Source organism: Macrobrachium rosenbergii, chromosome 24 (assembly GCF_040412425.1).
Source record: "Macrobrachium rosenbergii isolate ZJJX-2024 chromosome 24, ASM4041242v1, whole genome shotgun sequence".
Taxonomy (NCBI): domain Eukaryota; kingdom Metazoa; phylum Arthropoda; class Malacostraca; order Decapoda; family Palaemonidae; genus Macrobrachium; species Macrobrachium rosenbergii.
This window is the reverse complement of record NC_089764.1, coordinates 33,062,241-33,087,984: the sequence shown is the minus strand read 5'-3', so window position 1 is coordinate 33,087,984 and position 25,744 is coordinate 33,062,241. Positions and strand designations below refer to the sequence as shown.

The window sequence follows — 25,744 nt, the reverse complement described above, 5'->3', positions numbered from 1 at the left end:
GTTGAGTGCTTAATAAACATCAGAATTAAGGTTTTTGTCTCCAGCACCATGTAGCTCTTGGTGGATGTTATCACATTTATACTGCTGCTATTTTGACTGGTATACAGTGTTTGCTTATTTTATACTCAAATATTAATTTTTGTAATGATGTTTTGCTAGTTTTTTTAAAGGCTGGCTTTTATGTCAAGAGTTTAGACTATCCCCTGTGAAGCTTTAAAAATAGTAACTCATAAAGCACATGATTGTCATTTACATTATAACATACTGCTAAACATTGATGATATTGTCATGACATCCCTTTTCTTTTTTCATTAAAAAGTTTCGAGATGGAAGATACAGGTCCATTTTATGGTAAATAATTGCTAGGAATTTCCTGAAAGTTCATGGAATTGGTTTTTATTCTTCAGCAGTACGTAAAAACTTTTGTGCCTCTTGTTTTTCATAACTTTTTTTTCATAATTTTTTCTGTCTTGTTTTCTTCAGTTCTAGCACTTAAATGAATCTTCCTAGTGAAAATTGAACTTATAAAAGCAATTTTGTAGGGAACGTGACCTAATGTGTGGTTGCCTGTGTTGGATGGTCAGTCTTTTTCTTGGTAATGTTCATGAAGGTGTTTGTGCTCAAGTCTTTCTCTGCTGATGATATTCCTGGTCTCTTTCTTTTTGCTTCGCCATTGGTTGCAATAGACAGTCGTACATCCTCGACTGACGTCCGCAGCGTCTTTCCCAGGAGTTCTCTGCAGATACACATGACGTGGTAATCTTCGTCTGTAATTACCCACTCCTGTTTTTTTCTGGGATCCTCTACAGTAGCACCAGATTTTTGAGACCTGACTGGAGCCCAAAGTTGCCCCCAAAAAATTATACCTTGAGGTTTTTAGCACCAGGTACCAGGTTTCTTTGGATCATTTAGAATTGTAGAGCAATCATGTGATTGACAGTGGACATGAAAGTTGATGGTTGGGGTACTGGGCTATGCCCCATTCTCTCACTAAACGGAATTGATATACAGGAGGAGGCTTGCATATATTTTCAGGGCAGTCAGCTGAGACTAGGTGGCTGGATTGTTTTATCAGTGGTTGACTGACTGGAGCTGACTGGTCTGGTATTTCTTGGGAAGGCTACTATGAAGCTTGTGTCTTATGATTGGTTGATGGTGCAGTCTCAACATTGGGCACAGGTATGGTTGGCTAAGATTGACAATAAGGCTTGTCCAGGCCGTGTGGAGTTGACTGATTTGAACCAGGCTTGGAGTGATTATACATGCTTTGTGTGAATTACAATTACAGTTATAGTTACGTTTCATGTTATCAGATTACAATTACAACTGCAATTACAAAGATGGAAAAAATACTGAATACAATTATTATCATTATAATTATAATTACTCACTTTTAATCATTCAAAATTTTAGTTACAGTTACAAGTACATATATCCTATTTGTTGCGCAATTATATTTTGTACACCTATTCCCATGGAAAAAACAAACAAAATGCAGATTGTTGCAAAAAAGAACATATACGTCAGTTTGGTCTCCTTTTAAAATCAATTTATGCAACAATTGTACGTTGTAACTTGTAAAAGCTTTAGTGCAAATACAAAAGAAACATATTTTTAAAGTTTTAGACCTCCTGCAGAAATTAATGTTACAGTGAATGGTTCTCATCCTATGATTTGCCTAAGTAAATTGTTAGTATCTTTACTGTGTTGAAAATTGTAATGGCCGTACTACTGTCTCGTCACTTGTGTAACATGTTTACTTTAGAGCAAACCCCCTCCTCACTGTGTTCAGTATATAAATCTGTCAAAATTTATATACTGGGATCTCAGAGTAGACCAGTCCCAAAACAGCTCATAGGCAGATGACTATAGTGACCAGGAAGAAAGGACATTATTGGCTTTCCTATGGTCAGTAATTATGTGGTCTGAATTCAGTGAACTTCCCAGTTGAATAGCTGGAGTTTTGGTGAGCTACTAGTCAGGTGCTTGCTATTTGTGGCCAGATTAGTTTAGATAAATGTTGATGTTGATAACTGACTTAGTTAACTGCAAGACTCTCTTTTATGGTAAATGAATTTCACAAATTTGGATTGAGATAAGGATCTTAATCCTGAAAATATTCTTAGTAAAGGTATCAAAAGTAGCTACCGGTGATTTTAGTAAGCCAAGACTTGCATCTTGTTAAAATTTCTGAAATGTTTTCCTTCTTGTATAATAATATATAGTTGAGCTAGAAGTTCAGTTCTTGATAATGAATAAGACCATTATTGGAAGATTTTCTGCCCTGCCATACTCTAAGCGTATCTTTTAAGCATGAACCTTTAGTACGTTGGCTTCTTAAATTGGTTTATTACTAAACTTATTTAACATAACATCAGAATCCTTGATCTTGAGGTGCCTAAATTCACAGTGCACAGTACTAACTATACTCTATTCCCTTTGTTGTAAAACTGTGAAAGTATTCCTTGATATTGGTGGTGTTAAAATGAAAAGCTACTGTGAATGCTACCATACAGTCCATGGCCCCTTGATATAATTTATCTGACTTTGTTTTTGTCCCAGTATTTCTAATCTTATGCACAAATTGGCATTCTGTTTTGGAAAGTTTGATGAATGGGATGAATACATTTTTGGCAAAATAAGATATCTGTCAGTCTTACCAGAAAATTTAGTAGATTAGCAAGGGATTTAGTTAGGTAAGAGGTACAATTGGTTTTTGGTGGTGTTGGGGGGACAGTGCTTGATTGAGTTGTGATTCTTATGCTGTGCAGTGTTGATCTTTAGTGGTTTTAAATGTAGAACTGATTTATGTTACTGCATTTAAGCAACGTTTACAAAAATATGTTTTTATTACCGGAAGAGAAAGTATTATTTACAAGACTTTATTCATCTCCCCAGATCTCGATTACTGCCTTACACTTCAAATTATTTATATCGTTATTGTAACAGTGTCCTCATGCCCCCCATAGGAGGGCATCGTTTACAGTGTGCATGGTGGTGCATTCCTTGGGTCCCAACTGTGTGTACTTTTTGTTCCGTTCTGCTGTTCTGTCACATAACTGTTCAACTTTCTTAACTTTACTTTGCTCCAGTATTACCTTTTATTTAAAAACAAATCTGCCAACTAAGAGTCTAGGAATGCGACTCGTTGTTCTCGTGAAACTTACTGATAAACTTTCGAGTGCACAGGGTTGCAGCTGACAGCGACTGTAGTTTGTGTGTAGAGTTTTTGATTCCAGTGACATGAAAATAATGTTAATATAGTCCCTTTTCTGCTAGCTAATTGTAGGGAGACAGGTTTATGTATTTAGGCAGGCTATGGGCATCAACTGCAGACATAGATTAAGAATTAGCAACATATTAATATTAATAGTTATATAATACAATTGTTATTAAGGCTGCCTCTTCCGTGTGACTATTAGAAGTGCAATGATGTTTCCATTTGCATCTCATCAACACATAGGAAGGTGGTGACATCTGCTTTTGCTTGGACAGTTGTGTATGTATGTATGTATGTATGTATAAACAGCAGAGTGGGGCTGTGAGGAATAACTTCATTAGTGTGTCCAAGGAAGCAACGTAGGGCAACTTGAAATCAGAGGATGTCCTCAGGCACCATAAATTTCCTCTGCCCCATCCTGAACTTTAGTTCATGAAAGTGGCTAGAACTCCAAAACGATGATTCTTTGAACCTTATTGGTTCATTAATTGTGATAACTTCATCCTAACTCACGACAGTATATATAAAGTAGAAGGGAGACAATAAAGTGGAACTCTTTATACCTGTAAGAAAAATTCACTTATTGCTAGGGCATCATAGGCAACTTGCATTGGAACATTTTCATCAAAAAGTCTAGACTGTGCAGTGTAAGCAGCTGAGTTCAAATCTCCAAATTCATACCTAACAAAGGCCTGTTTTCCCATTAGTGTTTATTTGCAATCTTTTCCGGTATTAAAATCTTTAAAAATACACCCAAAAAAATTTGTCGTTTTCAGTTATTCTGTAAGTGCCCTAGAAGCCGTGAACATTTATTGTCCAAAATATTGCTGTTTCAAACAGGTCAAATACACCTTTCATAAACTAATGACACTGCCATTTAGTGGATCCTAGTTCATGTAGATATTAGGGAATTAAGGTGTGTATAAAGCAACCAAGTCCACAAAATATATGACAACACCAAACCCAAAAATCCTCATGAATGATTGTGACATAACTGAAGTCCATCATGACTAATAAAATGGAATGGTGAAAGAGACAATTGAAAAATTAAAACAGATTTTGCCCACAGTAAATTAAAGCACTCAGTAATAAAAAAAAAAAGAAATGTAGAGCTTGTGGTAACCCGTCTGAGAATTGGACATACCAGTTATTAATGACCAGTTATTAATGCAGTACAACATTAATTGAAAAGTTCACCTGACAGCAAAAGACAAATATTGGGAATATTATGTTTAATTACAGCATAAAGTTTCTATAAAGCCATTTGATTTATTAAATATATTGGGGATATTCTGTATAATCCCAGTATAAAGTTCTTATAAATCCATTTGATTTATCAAATAACTAATGGATCTTATTCTTTTTATAAAAAATAATCCCGATGTGCCAGGCCTGTGAAAACCAAGATTTTTAGGTTGTTGGTCTGGTAAAATTAATTTTCTATTTAACTAACTGGGGTGATGAATGAAGGAAAAGTGTGCCCCATATCAAGGATACGTACCTTACAGGAGGTTTGCAGGCTTTTCATGGAGATGATTAAATTCCCAGCTAATATGAGGTTTATGCATATGTAGTACCAAAGAATTCTTTGTCAATGACAAATTTAAATTTTTGAAAAAGAAAAACAGTTTACCCTTCGTCCTTAGACAATTAGTGTCGTTAGTTTTGGGATTCTTAGTTGCTTTTTTAACGTGGCACCTCAGTCTAGAAGATGAAATTATTCTTAAAAAAAAAAAAAATGTTGAAGACTTACTATGTTTGAGGCAAACTCATGATGCTATAAGAATGAGGCCTGGTTTTTAAAGAAAGCATAGTTTATTGGAAATTTCATTTGTTCTCTGGAGGAAAAAAAATTGTTGAGGTTAAGGCCTATAGAATGGTTGAGAAGTTGGTTGAAGTATGCCACTTTTAGGAGAAAGAAATCAAGAAGTTGAAGATATGAGTTTTTCATTGGAATTTTGTTCAGGATACAAATGGTTTTATTGTTTCTTTTACAAGGTGAAATATTTACTGAATAACTCTCTCTCAAAGAAAGTACAGCACTTCAGAATGTAGTGTTAGTAGATTACTGTAAGAACTCTACGTCACTTGGTAATTATCATGATAATTCCCAGTTAACTTTGTCATCAGAAGAATAAGCAATTAACTGAAAATTAGTCAGATTAGTATAACACGTACTCAGTTCTCCCTCAGTGTATTCTAGTCTTGTTTGTACACTTCTTAACTGTGAACAAGTCAGATAGAATAAAATCATCCTGTCGCTCAGAAAAATAAACTAGCTTAATTCATAGCAGCATGAAAGCCTTTCTGAATTTAATTTTACCTGTTTTTATCATGATAAACTTCTTGGGTATATATATATTAAACTTGAGGTCTTACCCATTGCAAGACTATTCTTATACATTGTTGATGAGAAAGTCAGTAATGGACTGATTAGGGTCAAATGGTTACCCAGTACTGAAGAGTCTGCTGCTTACTCATGTTACCCCTTTTCAGTATGATTACAATATGTGAGTGGAGTTTAGGATTTCTGATGCCTAAATGCATTACATACTGGATGCTGAAGGTGACGATAAGAGGGCACTGAGATTTAGAGTAAAAAGAACTTGGGTGAAAAGGAATAAGATTGCTTGAGTGCTGGTAAAGAAGAATTGTAGAAGTGTGATTCAAAATACTAAGATTCAGTTCTGTAATGATTTAGTGAGATCATTTTGTTAATGAGAAAGTTGACAGAAATGGTGTCCAGAGATTGATACACTAACGTTATGCATTTCATATTGCAATAGGGGAAGCAAATAAGGTTGCTATATCTGCATAGGACATTACAGTAATAGTTTTTTTTTTTCAGGCAACAATTGTAGCTATGAGATTGCCACAGATATCATTTAGTTTTTGGTTAAAGTGTATGGTATTTTTTGAATAACTTGGTGTTGCATGTGATAGATGTTTATGATGTTAGTTCATCTTAGATGTGTTATTGAATAGTTGGGTGTTGTATTTTCAAAGATCCTTATGTCAGTATCTATACTGCATCTTGATTCCATGAATTCATTTTTTTGTCAATGATCTGATTTGTATTTATGCCTGTGTTGATACATTTCCTTAGTTCTTTCACTCATTTTGATTTTTTTTTTATTAGTTAAAGAAGTGTATATCAAAACACATCTTACATTCGGTTCTTTGGTAAGCAGGGAGCCAGTAAACCTCAGTAAAGAGTGGCCTTGATACAATTCTGTGGGGATTTATTCAGATTAACGGTTGCCTAGTCAGTCAGTCCCTGTAACTTCCTCATAAATAATTTGGCAGACCATTATAGAGACAGCAGTTGGTATACATGATTGCACAGATATGTATAACCATTTTTTATGTATCTTTACGAGGGCTAATTTTAGTAGGCGATACACCAATAGTATGTTTTCACTACATTTCGTATTTAATCTTTCCTGTTTAAGTATTCGGTTATTACTGCCGAGTCACATTTTCTTTACTGTTTCGTGTTGTATGACACGATTTAATTTTCTTTTCATATAAAGGTTTCTTTGGTTTCTTTCTGTCTCTTATCAATATACTACGTACTGTTCTGTCTCCGTTTAACATAGACCTTTTTTCTGTTTATTCATCTTTTTCGCCTTTCGTTATGGTGTCTACGTTGGTCATAATATTTTCAACAGTGGCCATAACCAAATAAAATTGTATCCCCTTTAAAAAACTAACTACTTTTTTTCATAAGCCATGATAATTTGATAGTTTAAAAAATCAAAGTTGGTTCTAGGACACTGCTTAGTGGTACTCAACCAAATAAAATTGTACCCTCAATGAAAAACTAACTACTTTTTTTTTTCATAATCCATGATAATTTGATAGTTTAAAAAATTAAAGTTGGTTCTAGGGCACTGCTTAGTGGTACTCCTCTATGAGGAGTTTTTGAGACATTCATTGGCAGACTTTGTCCACCAGTGAAGCATCTCTTGAACCATCATAGTTTGTCATCTTGAGCACTTTACATTTTGAGTCTTATCATGAGTTCGTGTACTAAACTATGCAAGAGAAATAGTAAATTGCACTCAAGACCTAGGTTACTAAGTTTTTGTAAGCGCTTTTTGGTTAAACTGGTGAAAGGTAGCACAAGAATCAGTTTGATGTTGATCAAGTCTGAAGTATATATTTGGATATGATTAGTTGGATCTGTAAGGGCATCTGAGAGTGTCTTGATTGTTTCTTATACTGTACAGGCTGTCGGAAAGCACATGACTAAATTCAGCTATTTGTGTATTAACATTATTTTTCCTACGGTTACGAAATCGTTGGAAGGATGGCTGTTATCCAACTAATTATTATTTCACCCAGATCTCTTAATCCCCTCATGAATAGACGCACTACACCGATTATATATTTTCCGTTCATCCTGAAAATGAATACAGTAAAAATTGTATTCATGTATCTATAGAAGATTTAAAGGAAAACCCATATCTTTATCTTCACCGGATTAGTTCTCTAAATTTTACAGGGATCTTTAGTGTCTTAAGCAAAAGAAAATTAGTAAGCAGCTCAGGTTGACAGGTATGAGCCAAGGGCTCTTTAGTCGAAGAGGGTTTATGAAGCACCGTACCGCTCTCTACTTTATCATTATGGTTTGCCAAGTCCCCTGTCATTAGCTGAAGCGTTGGAGATATATACACGATTGTATGGAATCCACAAAAGAAAGCAGGGAATTATTCAGGGCAGTAGCGATGTTCCCATAAGTTACAATATTTTCATCATTGTGTTTAATCTCAGAAACGATTAATGTAGAATTAAGTAATTTCGTGTTGTTGGTGATGATTAATATCGTGTGCAAAAACTAGCATGAAAGTTAGTATAGTGAAACACTTTCAAAGAGAGGCGCTAGTCCTGGTTTGTGTGCATCGGCAAGAATGTGAAGTTTTCATTTAATAGAACAGTATACTTTAAATTACATTCAATTTGTAAGCGAGTCATATAGGTTTTGGTAAGAATGTTGTCATTTCAGATGCTGTGTATATTTGGTTCAATGCTATTGCCAGTTTCAAGTACGATTTGAGATTATCTTTCCTCCTGATAGTTAAACGTAGCGGGTCTTGTAGCCACCAACCACCTGCGGTAGTGAACACGGGCTGCCTGGTTGAGCTTTTTAGTGCGAGATGGCAACGTTCGTAATCACTCCGAGTTGCCAGTGAATAGAAAAGAGATTACTCTTTGGTGCATTAAATTTATTGACATTCATATATAAGGTTAAGAAGCTTAGTTATAGCTTTATTAAAGCTAAGGTCGGTTTTAGACTTACCAGCAGCGATAAATTAATGCGTTAGCAGTTAATTGGTCAGTGGCAACTCTGACACCCATCCACTGGGGAAGCTTGTTTTGGTCCGGTCCGTCAGTGAAGAGTGGTGTGTGTTCAACGGTTTAGGGTGCATGTGCGTCCGTCCCAGATTGGACTTGGGTTGGGGGAAAGAAGCGTTCGAGTGGTGGTAGATGAAAAAAAAGTGTTTTGGATACCGTTGGAGTGTCTCTTCTGTCGCTACGAGGTTTTTTAAGGCCCAGGACGTTGAAACCGTCAGTCGAAGTAACACGTATCGGAAGAAAGTGACTTTGAAATAGGCCGGGGGTGGTTCCACTGGGGTTGTGGTGCTGTACTTCGTTGTGGAGTTTTAATGTCTAGGCTTTCTCTGATTTGAAAGCAACAGCGTTGTTGGACTGTTGCTAGCAGTGTTGTAGTGTTCATGTTGTAACGAAATACTCTCTTTGAGTCTTGGAGTCGAATGATACCACTAAAGCAAAAATTCTGTAACCACTCCACGATAAGAACGATTGTCATTTAGACAAGGTACATTCCACGCCAGAAGGATATAGAACACGGTTGCCGAAGGGGAATTGTCCCCCATTTAAACGGTGGGGCCCTCTTACCCATTAACTGCTGCCGTATCTGAAGTTTCAGGTGAAAATGTTCCTCAACAGGTGGGCGTGACTGTGATAGCAGACCAGGTGGGTGGCCAATGCTGTTGGGCAGCGCCACAAGTGCTCCTATGACAACTTTTTTTTCCTTCTGTTGCTTTGTGATTGTGTCAAAATGTCACTCAGATTCAAATCCTTATTTCGTAGGATGTCCAAGGACCACGGCGGGTCCGGACAACAAGGTAACAAGAGCAGCGTTGGTGGGGCCGTAACCACTTCGACCAAGGAGCAGAATCAGAAGGGCACCAGCAAAAAGATATCGACCTCATCTGCGGGGGGTGGCCCTGATGTGCAGTCGCTGCCCACGGTAAAGGAGGAGAAAAAGCCCCCAACCAACAAGTCCAGCGGCAGTCAAAAGATGGAGGCTGGTAAAGACAAGGAAAGCCAACCATTGTCAAATGCCAAGACTCTGGCGATGCCCCCACAGCCTACGCAACCTCCGGACACGACGACAACGTCGAGTACCACCCCACAGAACCCCGACGCTGCCCTCGGCCCAAACCTCGACGCCACCTCCAGCTGTAGCTGCTCGGATAAGCCACAGCTGGAGAAGACCGTCTCCGACCTTGTGAAGAATTGCGAGTCCAAGAAACAGGAAATTGCAGCTCTCAAGATGGAGATCAACAGGCTCAAGGTAGGTAAAAAATCTCTCTCTCTCTCTCTCTCTCTCTCTCTCTCTCTCTCTCTCTCTCTCTCTCTCGCCAAAATAAAACAATATAAGTTTATTATTGCATTACGCATTAGTTTTAAGTACCTCTTCCTGGCAATATAATGTCGCTTTCATTATCTTATAACATTTCCTGGCTGTTTGTGATTATGATCCCTTGTCGAGTTTTAAGGAAGTTGGAAGAATGTGGATACCGCCTGTGAACGTGTTATAGGATCGTTGTCAAGGTTTTTGAAATTGCTGCTGGTTACGTTACTGAATATCTAAAGTTTTCGTAGTTTTATTACAGTATTTTGATAATGGGACGAATCCCTTATTAACCATTAACTTGGGCTGAGTAAGGAATTTTTCAGCTCAAATAGTATTGGGGCAATTTAAAATTCTTACAGCAGCTAGTCTGTTCTGGTCCATTACTTAAGAATGCAGTTTTCATTTCATGACTTGCCATATGGTGAAACAAATATTTTCTTCATCATGAGAGGAACTATTTAAAAGATGATTATTAAATAAATTAGTAGGCGGAATCAGAACGGTGACAACTTAAGTCACACTGCAGTTACGAACAGTTTATAATCCAAATGGCCATTTGTAACCAATTGACTGTCATTAGCAAAATGAGGTAAAAAAAAAAAAACTAAATATAGCCTGTCTCTCTCTATCTCCAGTTTGCATCCTGTAGGCACTAATTTGTAAATAGCTCGTAACGGGATTGATGGTAAATTACATGATAATGAGGTTATTAGATAGGGCTATTTTACATTGCGGTTTTTTGCATGTTTAGCATACAAAATATTCAGATCTTGTATCAGATATTTACACATGTTGCTTATCACCATAGGACTAATTTATTTTTTAAAGAATTGGCTGGTATTTTGCAGGTGTGAAATTGTATTGTTTGGTACAAGTATTTTGTTCTAAAGCCAGCAAGCGCGTGGGCACGCATGCACACCATACCTCTGGCATTTTTTCTAATTAATTTTAATTGTGTGTGATATATATATATATATATATATATATATATATATATATATATATATATATATATGTATGTATATATATACAGTATAATATATATATATATATATATGTGTAATGTTGTAACGATGAACAATTAAGCAAACACGAGATAAGCAACATTATTTCGCACCTACAGAGAATTGGCCAAACAAAACACACAAAAACTTGGCCTAATATCTGACGCAGTAGAACACACCTATTTTCTTTCCCGTTAGCTGGAAACATGGGGAGGGTTGTGTATGTTTATTGGAAACGAGTAAAAGGTCATAGACATTCGTACAAATATTTAATCAGAAACGATTTTCACGAGTTGTATTTAACTTTGTATCGATGTTTACAGTCTACCTTGATGGTAATTTATAGCTTCAAGTTAGTGCAGTATTGATAAATGTATGGAGAGCATTAAAATACCGCTTTTTAATTCGTTAGATCGATGTTGACCCTAGTAGAGGGTACTAGAGACGTTGGTTTTTGGACTTTAGATAGTATATATATATTATTAGTTAGGATAAGTGTACAGACTATATTTTTCCAGTTAACATTTTTTTGTTTGACAATGTTGTCTTTATCCCAGTGATGTTTTAGTCATTATAAAGTACAGATATTCCCTTACGAGTAAAATTTCTCTCTCTCTCTCTCTCTCTCTCTCTCTCTCTCTCTCTCTCTCTCTCTCTCTCTCTCTCTCTCTCCGATGACATGCTCTGAATTTTATAAGTCACCTCTTGTATAGTGGCGTAACTGATCCAGTTATTTTGAGTAAATTTGTATTTGCACTCTGTAGGTTCATTTTTCATGTGATATAGCAACAGACTTATTCCAGTCACCCCATAATGCTGGTTTTACCGACTTAATTTACCCGTAATTGTTCTCTTAAAAATTCATGATTGAAGGCTTCTGCTACAAGTTTTCATGGCTTACATAGTGCACCAGCAGCTAGCTAATATAAATATTTAAGCATTAGGAAAATAGTTTTTTTATGGAAGTAAATATACTCTCACCAGGGTCCATGTTATGACTGTAAACTCTCTTAGTGCCTTGGTCTTGAAAATTTTAGCGTGTTTTCTAAAGATCCCCCCTCCACTATACTTCAAGCATCCTCCGCAGTTAATTAGTTTACTGTTAAATATTCTAATTGTATCCCTCCCACCAGGAGTTCACAGGTAGATGTAATTCTGTTTGAACATTACGCTTCGTTATGCTCCCTTTTTCTGCATCTTGCCATTCATTACATGTGTCATGCCCGCAATATAAGAACATGAATGTATAAATAACTTTTTGGTTCATTTTTGTTCCAAGATAGTCGAGGAATTCCTAATCGGGTGCACACAACATTTACATGTAAACATTTTATCATTTTGGATGAAAGCGAAGCTTGTTAGCGAAGTAGCCCTCAAGAGGATGTAAATGTCACTTAGACTGTTGAGACTTCCCATCAGGGATTGGAAATTTGACTAACATTTCTGAATTTAAAAAAACTATCATTGAATGTGTACTCACTTGATGGGTTTTAAACTTTTTGCTGTCAATCTAACAGAGGCTTTTTTTTTTAAATATCCCGTTACTCTTTCATTGGTTGTTAGAAGACCTTACAGTTGGGTACATTAGTGGGATTGCTGCGTGAGAGAGAGAGAGAGAGAGAGAGAGAGAGAGAGAGAGAGAGAGAGAGACTTAGCTTGAAGGCATGGGTATGAGTCACGGTGTGTGCGGTTAGCCACTGTCCAGCTTAGTGTCGATCCTTGGCTTGTGTTATGAAATCGCTTGGGAGGGAGGATCTTGGACTTCTGGCAACATCTTGCAACACTGATATTGGGAAGCCATTGTAAATAAGTGATTTGCAAGATTTTGTTTTTTTGGGGGGGGATGCTGAGTTGCCGTCTAGTTTTTCGACAAGTGGAAGCGAAAGCTGTTTTCTTTCAGGTTTTTCGTTTTTCTAATCGTAGTTGCTTTTAAGGGAGTTAGTTTATATAATATCAGCAAGGCTATTTTGCCTGAACGTTGTTTGTTGCGTTAGTTGTGCATGTTTTTCAAATATGGTTTTAAGGATCCGTTAAGGAATGCGCCCTTGAAATTTTTGCACAGTAGACGAAAGCAGTTTTAGGATGCAGTAGACGATGGGCGTCGGGGTGGTGGGCTATTCGGGTCTGGCGCATCCTTGAAGTGGTTTGTTTGTTAACGTACTTCAGACTACTGTGCTCTCACGGATAGTGAAGGCTGTGTTTGTACTGAAGCATAGAATTTGCTTTGAACTACATCGTTTTTAGTTTTGACCAGTTAGTGTTTCATCATCCCACTTTTTTCAGTATTAATAAAACAGGTTCACAGACCTTTCGAAGGGTTTTGAATAATGCTTTACAAGCCCTGGATTTTACTTGGTTTTCATTGCGAAATGAAGTTGGCTATTTATGACCACTAGTTTGTTTTTGCGCTGAAAAAATTTTGTTAAAGTATTTTTTTTTTTCCTTCCAACATTGGCTGTGGCAGAGTTGGGAGTATTTTTTTTTTTTTCCTACATTGGCTGTGGCAGTTTTGAGAGTTTTTTATTTCTTCCAACATTGGCTGTGTCAGTTTTGAGATTGGTTGGTTGGGCCTATGTAATTTTAGGGGCTTTGTCAGTTTTGAGATTGATTGGTTGGGCCTATGTAATTTTAGGGGTTGTGTCAGTTTTAGGGTAATTTTAGTTCAGTTTTGAGATTGGTTGGTTGGGCAGTTTTTGAGATTGATGTAATTTTAGGGGTTTGTCAGTTTTGATTGATTGTAATTTTGGTTGTGTCAGTTTTGAGATTGGGTGGTTATGTAATTTTAGGGGTTGGATTGGGTGGTTGGGCCTATGTAATTTTAGGGGCTTTGTCAGTTTTGAGATTGGTTGGTTGGGCCTATGTAATTTTAGGGGCTGTGTCAGTTTTGAGATTGGGTGGTTGGGCCTATGTAATTTTAGGGGCTTTGTCAGTTTTGAGATTGGTTGGTTGGGCCTATGTAACCTAGGGGTCATCCGTGTAAGAATTATAATATACAACAGTTTGAGTTTCACTTTAACTTAGACCGAGAACAGCTTATTGGTCAGATAGCGCGCTTCAAAGTCTTAGTCAGTGTTTTTTAATTGTATAGGAAAGAGGATTTGGATCCCTTAGTAAACCGTGTAGTATTAGGAAATAATACCCCGAGCACAAAAAAAAAAAAAAAAATGACCGGCGCAGTGCGTGCCCTTGACTTCTTCTGTCAAGTGTTAATGATTAACCTAAGAAGCTGAAAGTCGGATGCCCCGTCTATTGTCTCTGGATGGGCGCCATTTACTAAATGTCTCGACTGTGTTTCGATTTGGTTTTTCGTCCTTAACAGTTGGTTCTTGCGAAGGCTCAGCCGTTGTTTTTGGAGCACCTATTGTTTGAAAAGTTCAACAATTTTGCTTTGTTTCTGAACGCCCATTTTAAGGTTTTTTCCCGGCTTGTTTCAGCTGTTAGATATTTAAGATGACCGTACTTGTTAAGTCTGCTTGGCGTTGGAGAGTCATTTAAATTTAACACACGAGTTAGCTACTCGAAAATATGGGTTTTCGTTAGATGTGTTCTCCAGAGATAGCACATGACGATACTGAATATCCATTTTTATTTCATAGAACAGCGCATAAGATTTGAATCATTTATATTTTCTCAATCGTGAGTGATCCAACTGTAAAAGTCTCTTAGGGTTTATGATTCACGGGTTTGCGTCATCGAGAAAATAAACCATCATTGAGTTCTTGTACAACTCGGGTGGATTTTTACGTGCTATAGTCTTATCATACATGTCAAGCCGGATCCATTGTAGCGACCTGGGTGAATATCTGAAAACTATCATTGATAAATAGTCTTCTTTTGTTTCAGTGTTATGATGTTATTGAAGTGGTGAAAGCAAATCTGTTCCAATCTTGAGTATAGGTTACCTTGCAGTTGGATTGTTGTGGTAGCCCTCTGTTGGTGAAAAGATAAAATAAACCTGGTCCTGCAGGCCATTCTAGTGTGTTATTTTACGCCTAATTTACTTAGATTAGTCGCAAAAAGTGCGACTTCATTCTCTCTCTCTCTCTCTCTCTCTCTCTCTCTCTCTCTCTCTCTCTCTCTCTCTCTCTGTCTCAGGTGGTTAGGTGGCTGCCACGTCTTGCGTTTACGGCTGCCCCCACCCTCCCCCTCCTCCCCCTCCTCTCCCCCTCCTCTCCCTCCTCTCCAACCTACCCACACCTAGCCCTTCCTTTTATTAATTGGGCTAATCGGTTGGTGGCTATACAGTGTTGTCATTGAGAACTAATTCGGCCGTCTGGTTTCTGTTGTGTTGTATCTTGTGTGGAGCAGTTCACTACTTCTGTTCCAGAGACCTTTCTTTCATTGCTCTCGTCGTGTTTATGGTTTCGGGATTTTATTTTTTGTGGGTCACGGATATATATACACGTATATGTATGTAAAATATATATATATGTATAAAATATATATATTTGTGTATGTGTATATATATTTGTGTATATGTGTGTGCGTGCGCATAACAACGCACACACACAACATTAAGCCGCTTCCATTAAGGGGGTGGCTCCAAATTTAAAAGAAAAAACAATGGTCATTGCCTCGTTCATGTCTTTAAACGCTGAATCGCGTATGAACCCTGTCCACCCTTAGAAAATGTTCATCAGTAGGTGTCGAACCTTTCGCTACATACACTGCGCCCTTCCCTTGGTGTTTCTTGGATATGAAGGCCCCTCCTTTCCGAAACTCCTCTCATCCATCCATCTAGCCTCTTTCAGAATATATTTTTCACTAATCTATCGACCTTCACAACACTATTTCCCGCCCTTTCAGTTCTTTTCACACCTCATGTATAAACTAAACAAATAGTGATCACCTCGGTATCTACAAATCACTTCAGTAAAGGAGACTTGGCTCAGCGATCCTTGTAGGCTATACATTCCCACCTTGGCTTCCTTAGTCACTTCGATCCCTTAGGGGCGGTAGTGCATGAGGTGCACTGTAGCCATTACTTGAAGTCCTTTGCAACATCCCGTCGGCCCCTGGCCGCAACACCTCTCATTCCTTTCACTATACCTCCGTTCATGTATTATTTCTTCCATCTTTCCACCCTCTCCAAAAAACTGATTCATAGTGCAACTGCAAGGTTTCCCTCCCGTTACACCTTTCAGACCTCTGTACCATCAGTTTCCTTTTCAGCGCTGAATGACCTCATAGTTCCCAGGGCCTGGCCTTTGGCCTAAATTCTATACTCTGTTCTGTTCTTAGACACATCGAAGAATCTTCCCAATCTTTTACACACATTTGCTCTCTCCCTGCCCCAGCTAGTATGCATCACACCTCTTTCCTCCTACGATTTTTCATTATACTGACTGACGGATCCCTATGGAAATCTGCTACCGTCCTTTTTAATATTCGTCGCTCAATTTTTCTGGTGTTCATTTATTTACTCCTGTTTTCTCCAGACTTCGTCCTCTGGCAATTAGCATTTTAGAAAAGTCGCTCACTTGTTTATTTTGTATCTCTCCATTATCCCCCATGAGCGCTGTATCATCTCATAACTCCCAGTTCGTTGTCGGCTCAACTTTTCACCTATTTTTGATAATGATAAACGCCTCAACAGCTGCCTGCCGCGAACCTGACTTGTGTATTTTAACACGCCTTTTCGTTTCCATCATAAAGTATTAATCTCTCAGCAACTTTATGTATAAAGTAATCCTCAAAATGCTCCTCGTGCCCATTGTCGAGTCTGTAACCTTTTTTTTTTTTTTGTTATATAGGTTCATTTATACTTGCTTTCAAAATTAAAGTTCTCATCCGTGTGTGTTCATGCATGCGCACATGCATAAATGTAGGCTTGCATGTAAAGTGTACCGGTAATGTGCGTGAACCTGCAACTGTTAACGTATTTGGTGGAGGTGTACCTCTTATGTTTGTGTCATTGTAGTAGGCTGTATTATCTTCGAGTTCCCCCGAAAGATCGGTGGAAGTGAAGTAACCAGCACAAATTCATCTAGGATGTTTGAAGTATAGTTGGAGCACGTTATATATCAGGCATATAGCGGGTTAAGAAAGTGAAAAGATCTTCTTATATAGCTAAGTTAGAGTTATTTACCCATCATTCACATTGTGTTCCTTCAGGTACCGATGAAGACAGTTTTAACTGCCCATTTAATTGCGTACAAACGTAAAAAATAATAATACAAAGGTCACAAAGTTAGGAATTTCCCTTTCAGTATGTTGGCCGACCTTTATGTAGGTAGGCTAGTGATGTTTTAGTAGAATAATAAGCAGTTGTAAATTATATTTAGTACGCTAAAGCGCTAGAAAAGAAGAAAAAGATTAGGATTGAGTTTCAGCCAGTTCAAGAAATATCCAGTTTTCCGACGTGTAGGTGTCAAGATGTGGTTTTCTTAACTCCGTGATCTTTAGTTTGCTTCACATGTAAATTGTATCATTTCACTGGGTTCAACGATTTGCTTTGTTGCTTAGGCATGTGTCGGGAATATTAAAGTCGAAATGAAAGCCAGCTCTTATGAAACCGCTGGAATACAAATGGCATGTTGTGCCATTGTGAAAGAGTTAAACAGAGCAGTTCTCTCTCCGCGCGTGATATCCCTTATTGCTTCAGGGAATGATTTCATTACCAGTGAAATGTTTCAGAACTCATAAAAAGTCAGTCTGTCGTTTCAGGGACGGGATGTTTCACGTTCGTTAATGACGTTTCCGGGAAACGGTTCGTTTCGTCGTGTTCGGCGTTTGATCAGATTTAATGATACGGTGTGATTCTCTGATGCTCGCAGGTGAATTGAAAGAAAGTATTGAAGCAATGGTTTTGGTCTGAAATGAATAATATAGGCAGAGTAGTTTTAATGTTAGTTGTTTTACAGGAAACTGCTTTAGTGGGTGGAAATACTTTCATTGTTGAAGTAACTGATGAATGTATCAGCTTGACTACCTAGGGCTCCACGTTATCGCTTGTGGGTAGTTGTGCTTATTAGCCCTGATACGATCGATACACGTAGTTTAGACCAACATCCAAGCGAATCCCTTGCTCTGTTTGCATCGATGTAACATTGAGCAAAATAATACACACTTAACCTACACTGTTAACTGTGTCTGACCGAGCTCTTTAATCAGTTATCAGTACCGGTTTTATATAGTATAATATATATATATATTTATTTATTGATTATTTATATATATATATATACATCAACTAGTTACACGGACTCCTGCATAAGTTAAATTATATCTTGTTACGATGTCTATATGAATTAACCAAGATATATATATATATATATATATATATATATATATATATATATATATATATATATATATATTGTGTGTGTGTGTGTGGGACGTCTAGGCTATATGTATTAACCTATGATTTTATAATTATAAATATATATTATATATATAATTAAGTTACAGTCCTCCTGGGCCTCTGTAGGCTCTTGGGACAGGCGCTGATCTCCTGTTTCTGAGGCCGACAGCCAGGGGATGGGACAGATCCCAATGCCCATGACACGTGGCCAGTGTGTCGTAGGCCCACTGTTTAACTCCCCATATATATAATATATGTACATTATAATATCATAGGTTAATTCATATAGACTTCTAATTATATATATAATCTTAGGTTAATTCATATAGACGTCCTAACAAGATGTAGCCTGGCAGGTAATCCGTGTAACTAGGTGATGATGTAAAGTCGTGCGTAGGTTTTGGAGCGTGCTATTGTGAACCAAAGGAAATACTCTGCAATACAGCACTTGATAAATGCACAAAGATATTTAATATGCATTTTCCTAGCCTGTTTGTTCTTTCCATCAGTACGGAATTATGATATTGATCTTTTTCTGACGAACCTGTGCTGTGCTAAGAGTTAGTGGACCGTGAATGGACGTTACTGTAAAGTTCTACTCAGTCGATCGATGGTAATGACGTAAGGGCTGGACGAAAAGGCCGCCTAGGCTTGGACAAGAGGTGAATTGCAAAGGCTCATGGGACGGGCAGTTCACACACTTTGCTAAACCAATTCGTTGTTGGGGAAAGACGATGGGTATGTGGCAGTTTTGGCTTGATAACGGAGAGAGCTGCGAACTGGTCTTGTATTATTTGAAGAGCTGGATTAATTAGGAAGACTGATGCTAGTGAGGTCTTGAAACTATGATTGTAACGGAATTTTTGGTGAATTTGTTTAGTTATTAAATTCGGGGGGTTGAATGTATCTTGAAAAGGGGTGGTATGTTGAAAGTATGAGCACATATATACTGTATATATACCGTGTATGTATGTGTGTGTATATATATATATATATATATATATATATATATATATATATATATATATATATATATATATATATATATATATATATATATATATATATATATATATATATATATATATATAATCTACACATAGTGTGTGTGTTCTGTGTAGGCTATGTATAAGCTGGTTCACACATTTTGCAACTGCATTTAAGACATACGTCCTTCAACGTTTATTAAATGAAGGAGGATTAGGCAACATTACTTGACCCTAGACGGAGAGATGATGAAAACTCATTAGTGTTTCGAACTGTTTCTTATTATACGGTGAATCCGGGTGTGATCGGCAATAAACAGAGAAAGGAAATTGCCAACTGCGATGAGTTTGTGGGAACAGTTGAGTTTAAGAGTAATGGACTGGGCACTTTGTCGTACGTGATGGGATGTTCGAGGTTGTGCTGTTTTTGAGCTCCAGATTAAAGTAGTCTGTTTGCTCATTTGGTAGGGATTTTAGTTTTGTTAACTCTCTCTCTCTCTCTCTCTCTCTCTCTCTCTCTCTCTCTCTGAGGTAAATCTCCACCCCGGACGGGTGGAATCATTCTACAAGTACAAAATCTTAGTACTTGATTTGTGTAATTACCAGATTGGTTATCAATGTCAGCTTGACACTATACAAGCAGTACACTAGGGTTATTGGCACAAAGCCACACCCAGAACCAGCCCATGCTTTTTGTCTAGGTTATGTCTTGCACCATCAGTTGAACTTTGCGTCGACGATTGTTGCGTGTCAAAAAGTGGAAAAGGGAAGTCTTCTTGCAACATACAGCGTTAAGCCTGCCTTCATGCCAGAGAAAATGTTCTGTGTGACTGGTCCCCAAAACATGGGTTTGAATAACACAATAAGTCTTTTTGCAGATTGGCTGCAGTGAGTGTTGCCTAATTGGAAGATATGGGCTCTCTCTCTCTCTCTCTCTCTCTCTCTCTCTCTCTCTCTCTCTCTCTCTCTCTCTCTCTCTCACTTTTCGGATAGCCTATGAAAATGCATTCTTTTCAAACCATTCTTTTGCTTTAAATGTTTACCCATTGTCTACTTTTAAGAAATAGAACCCATTGGGATAGAATGAGGACGGTGCATGTAAGTAATTTCCCTAATGATTTGATCTTTTTGACCTTCCCGAACGTAGTGTTTACAACAGTTCGCTCCAGAATACAGGTTTTCAGATTAACGTTACCGTGAGTTCAGATGTCTGTTTAGAAAAAAACGAGTCTGTTTGTAACTGCAATCGCTGGACCATAACGGGTGGACCCGAAATTCCTTCTGGTTTTGTATCCTGTTATTTCTAGTGAGAGTAGTTTGTGTAGCTTTGTAGTCTATCTACTGGTCTTTAAATAATTGTTATTGTTGGGGGAATGGAAAGGAAAATAATTTTATACAGTTAATGTTCTTGTCTTAGCAACTTGACCCTTTTTTATGTAGCTTTTTATTAGCATTATTATCTGAAGGTGGATGCGCTCACTCTAATCCAAGGCTGGGTTTTGTACACCAGGTTCTTCTACAGGTAAAAAGGAGGGGTGACTGACCTGTGTTGTTTAGTACAGTCATAGGTGTTGTGTGTACTTTCACTCCCAGCCCAGACTTGGTGTTCCTCTCCGCTCGGGAGTGCTCAGTCGACTGATTGTGATGCTGGTTAAGTCTTCTATACTTTCCAGAAATAGCTTAGCATCTGATTATAATTTGACCCTTTCTGTGAATGTCGGCATGTTAGCTTTGAAGGAAATTGCTTCAAGTTTGCGTCGTTCTTTCGCTCTCTCACTTGTCATGTGTTTTGAAGCGAGGTCTTATCTTCTCCCCCTTCATGTGTTAAAAGGAGTTTCGTAATTTGAAATGACAGAGAAGTCCTGGGGAAAGTCTCGCAGGAGAAGGGCACCTTTCATGCCTGCCAGCCTGCTTTCCTTCCGGCTGTTGTGCCAAATGGTCGTTTTCCTCAACTTAATTTGTATGATTCCTGTTGTAATAAATATATATATACAGTAGGTTGGTAGATGTTACCCTTGAGCGAGTTCTTTTTTTTTTTTATTTGATTGTTGCTTATGTTAGCTCTTGTTGTTTTAAACTGCGAGCTGTCTATGATGTCACAACAACAGTCTCTCTCTCTCTCTCTCTCTCTCTCTCTCTCTCTCTCTCTCTCTCTCTCTCTCTCTCTCTCAGGGTCCATGTTTTGCCAGTCAGTTTGTTTTAAACGTACTCGTATATATGTTAGTTTATATACATACGTATATACAGTATGTATACATATTATGTATATGCTTTTGCGTGATTGTTTTGAATGCTCACGTTAACATTTGAGTCTCCTGATTTCCGTCCCGGTAAGTTTATGTTTGGATGCAATTCTGTTCCTGTTCTTCGATGGCACATTTAGTTGGTTGTAAATAACGATTTAGTTTATCATTAGCATGACGTAGGAAGGTTATTGTGGGAGAGAGCAAGTAGACTATATGGAGAAATCTCACTATCTCATTTTGTGTGATCATGTGATGTTTCACATTATCCAAGGTTTTTTTTTTTTAATTGCCGTGATTATGTATTTGCAAGAACTGAATTTGTGGTTGAATTTGGAAGTTACATTCATTGACGCACTTTAAAGGGGATTGCATCTGCTCTTAACTTTTGCTGGGATGTAAATAATTTTTTACTGTGATTCTGTTAACTTTTGCCAGGATGTAAATAATTTTTTACTGTGAATTTTATTTGAGTTTTCTCATCAACGGCAAAATTTAACGATACCTCCACCTATCAGCCAAGACTAAATTAGACGTCTGAGTGTCGTGTGTCCACGTCATATTGCGGCTCCAGTTGACTGCAGCTTGCCGGCGATGACTTTGCTGTGCGTTCTCGGCTTTCATAATGCCAGAATGCAAGCACAGGAAATCTCTGCCTGTCACCGAGATAACACGGACGATGCTGTGATGGGGGGGCGATGCACAAAAACTTAACACAGCCCCAGGGTGATCACCCGCTCTGTGTTATTATTCTGAAAGTTCATAAGCCAAAGCCGCCTCTGTCGAGTTGGCCTTAATTGCATGTGGGCGGCAGATTGTGACATTTGACCTCCTATATTTATGTTGTAATTTCATTAAGACGGGAAGTAAGTCCTGGTGTATTGCTGGAGAAGTAGTGCTCAGTGTTTGGAGAGTTCATGATAAACCTCTTATGGTTAACAAGTCGCGAATATTGCCCTCTCTCTCTCTCTCTCTCTCTCTCTCTCTCTCTCTCTCTCTCTCTCTCTCTCTCTCTCTCTCTCACACACACACAATAAACCTGATCGTGTATCTCCCGGCTCCTATAATTTTCGCTGAAATGATATTTGATCGTCTGTAGATGAACGCGAAAGTTTGGTTGAGACGAGGCTTGGAGTAACGCTTTAGACAAGAAAGAAATCGGAGGTTTGAAAGTCGTGAGATAACCTCAGAGAGGTGGTGCTCTGGTCACTGGTAGTTTTGCTTAAAGGGGGTTGGGGTTGAATGAAAGCGAGCAATTCTCTTTGCTTACATGCACGCGTGAACCTCGCCAGCGCTGGATTTCTGATTTCCTTTCCTTCGTTGACTCCTTCAAGGATGTCTGGAGAGGAGGCTCTCGAATGGTTGCGGCGAGAGAATATTTCCAAGATTTAATTTTGTTGTATGTTCTTCGTTTATTTGATAGCCTAGATTTGCCAACACGTATTCAATGGTTTTAAACAGCCATATGTTAGACCTCAAGTAGTAATGTAATGGATTCAAGGGAACTCAGCTGTGTTGAGATTGTTAAACAAGCAGTGCTTCATGTTTACAAATAAGGTTCTGGAAATTGTCTAATCTCTATCATTTCTGTTTAGCGTTTACATCTTAAACTTAAAACTATAAATGTGAGACCATTCTGATGCTTGTCATCTGTGACATTTGGGGAAAAGTGAGGAAAATTGGCCCCAATAAGATTAGTCATTTCCAGGATGAAACGGAAGTTACTTCACAGGTGATCGATAAAAAGATTGTGTGTAACTATTTAACTCGTAGTTTTTATAGGTCCAAGGACTTTGAAGAAAAGCTGCTTCATTGTTGTGAGATTAGATGCTAATCCAGTGGAGATCCATTTGGGTACAACTCTTCTTTTAAAAATTTTGATGCGCCCTTAATAAAACATACATTTATAAGAAAATGTCTGTTTTCCCCCTCTGTGAATGAGGGAAGCTTAACCTCCTGGTTGGCGAGGATGAAAGGCTTGATCGTGGAGGGTTTCTAGTTTGAGTTGTTGGTTGGATGGGTTTCTCGAAAGAAATTTCACTTGGGCCACCTTCTCATTGTTAATAACGCTTGGTAACTGATTCAGAAGGCGCTCGCTCTCTCTCTCTCTCTCTCTCTCTCTCTCTCTCTCTCTCTCTCTCTCTCTCTCTCTCTCTCTCTCTCTCTCGCTAGTTCTAAACCATGTTAATGATTTTATAGTATATATTACAAGTAATAAAGTTGAAAAGCTTCCCAGACTAAATCATCTGTCATTTTTGTTTCGTAGTTTATTATCAGTCCAGAGAAAACTCGGTCCCTTTGTTAAGCTTCTACTGATGCTTTACTTTGCTAATAGTTATATCAAATTATAACACTTTCAGATTATTTTAGACATTTTTTTTTTTTCAGTATCCTGCTCTGTTCGCTTACAGTTACCCTACTCTGTGAAACTACTATTACCATGCTTTAAAACCTACGAACTACTTAACACTTTCCACTTTTCTGTGAATCCAGTGGAAGTAGTGGACTTACGTCCGTCATTTGAGTAACTCTCCACAGAGTATGAATTTTGATTTTGTAACATTTAGCAAATTCGCTGAAGTACGTAAATCGCAGTTGAATTGTTCTGGAGTTTCATTGTTCAGAATACAAGTTGCCGAATGACGTTAAGACTGATCTCGAACACCTTGCAATTCTCGCTAAGCCACTGCATCGCACATTTCACTCCACTGTTTCATTGTAAGTCTGTCAACATCCCGTGTTTACTCAGATCAGTATTTGTTGCCTATCCGTATACTACCAAGTTTTTGAAAGGTCTCGGCGTTTTTTGTGCTGTGCAGGTTATAATAACCGTGCTTGTTTTCAGATGTTTTCTTTTCAAACAGCGACAGGAATAAAGGCAGTCAAATAATGATTGCATATGGAGTAGAAGCCTTTGCCAATTCAAGGCGAGCTTTAACAGTAACTAAAAAGTCCAGAGTTGGACATTACGTCTCTTTCCCTTAATCATCCTAGTGAATGTCCACCATTGTCCTAAGTCTCTTGGAATTACAGGATAATGAAGATTGAGGCTTATAGAGAAATAGATTTAACTTGTCAAATAGGCTATGCCTTTTTTTATTTAGAGATCCTAAGTTTTCGTCACTTGCATGCTGTGGATGTCCAGTTGTCAGAGTTTTAAAGTTATTAATGACTTAGTATTTTGGGACAAAGAAAAAAGGGTGTCATTTTTAAACATTTCAAGCCAACGTTTTTTTATGCATTTTATTAAAAAACCATAGACTGGAATTCAGAAAGAGGTTATATGAAACCAATAATGGTATTGTTGGTAGTAGATCCAGCTGAAGTTCCCTATGTCGTTCTCTAGGTCCGTCCTGTTCATTGTTTTCAGTTGTCCCTGTAGGATGCCACTTCATACAGGACTTGCACATAATTACCTCCTCTTTCACTATTCCTCGCCATTTTTCTTTAATTTTTTATCATTGCGTTTGAAGGGACAGCCAAATGAAAATGACCATTTCATCCTTTTTCACATTTCCACAGATTTGTCAGTTTAAGAGGTGTACGCCCTCTGCCTCGTAATTTATTTTATTCACTGCACTGCCGTAATTTTCACATATCTCTAATCAAATTTCAAGTGCGCAGAGAGTCGGCACTTTGCCCTCCACTTGGAGGTTCTCATGGGAATGATCTCTCCCTTATCTAAAACCCATTGTGTAAACGATCAATACTTGTGCGTTGGTCATCCAGACCTCCCCACCTCCCACCTCCTTTTGAGCCGGCCTTTTATGTTAACGTTAATTTTATCGTGTGCCGCGGTTTATTTCACGCCTCGGCCGTCACCGTGCACTACTGTGTAACGCAGATGTTGTGATTTTTTTTTTTTTTTTTTTTTTTAGAGTGCAACTTACCACGGACAGCATTCTTTTGCGTAAAAAACAGCAGCAGGAAAACCTTAGACACCTCTCCTCTTTTCGTCCTCCTTCCTTTTGAAGCCGTTCACTTGGTCGTTGCACGGCCAAGTGCCTATTGCTCAATTTGCACGCAAATCATCGTTCCTCTTACTACCCTCCCTTCTTCCCTTCCCTCTCAACCCACCACCCCAATCCATCCCTCTTGGCCTCCTTTGAAAGAGCTCTCTCTCTCTCTCTCTCTCTCTCTCTCTCTCTCTCTCTCTCTCTCTCTCTCTCTCTCTCTCTCTCTCACAAGGTTATTTACAGTGTTTCACATTGGCCAATTTGATGATGAGTGGTTTAGTCTTTTTAAGCCTTCATTAGTGTAATTATTCACTTCCTGACAGGATGCTAGACATTTTTTCTTTTATATAAAGGATATTTTTATA

At 38.0% G+C, this 25,744-nt stretch overlaps 1 protein-coding gene across 9 annotated transcripts in view; it reads left to right on the top strand.

The window, feature by feature from the left end:
- Window positions 1-25,744, top strand: part of LOC136852003 (cytospin-A-like) — a 639,159-nt gene that overhangs the window by 537,994 nt on the left and 75,421 nt on the right. For all 9 annotated transcript variants that reach the window (XM_067126446.1, XM_067126444.1, XM_067126447.1 and 6 more), the window contains one exon: window positions 9,338-9,824. In XM_067126446.1, the coding sequence (XP_066982547.1) occupies window positions 9,338-9,824 (487 nt within the window). The remainder of the gene's footprint in view (window positions 1-9,337; window positions 9,825-25,744) is intronic.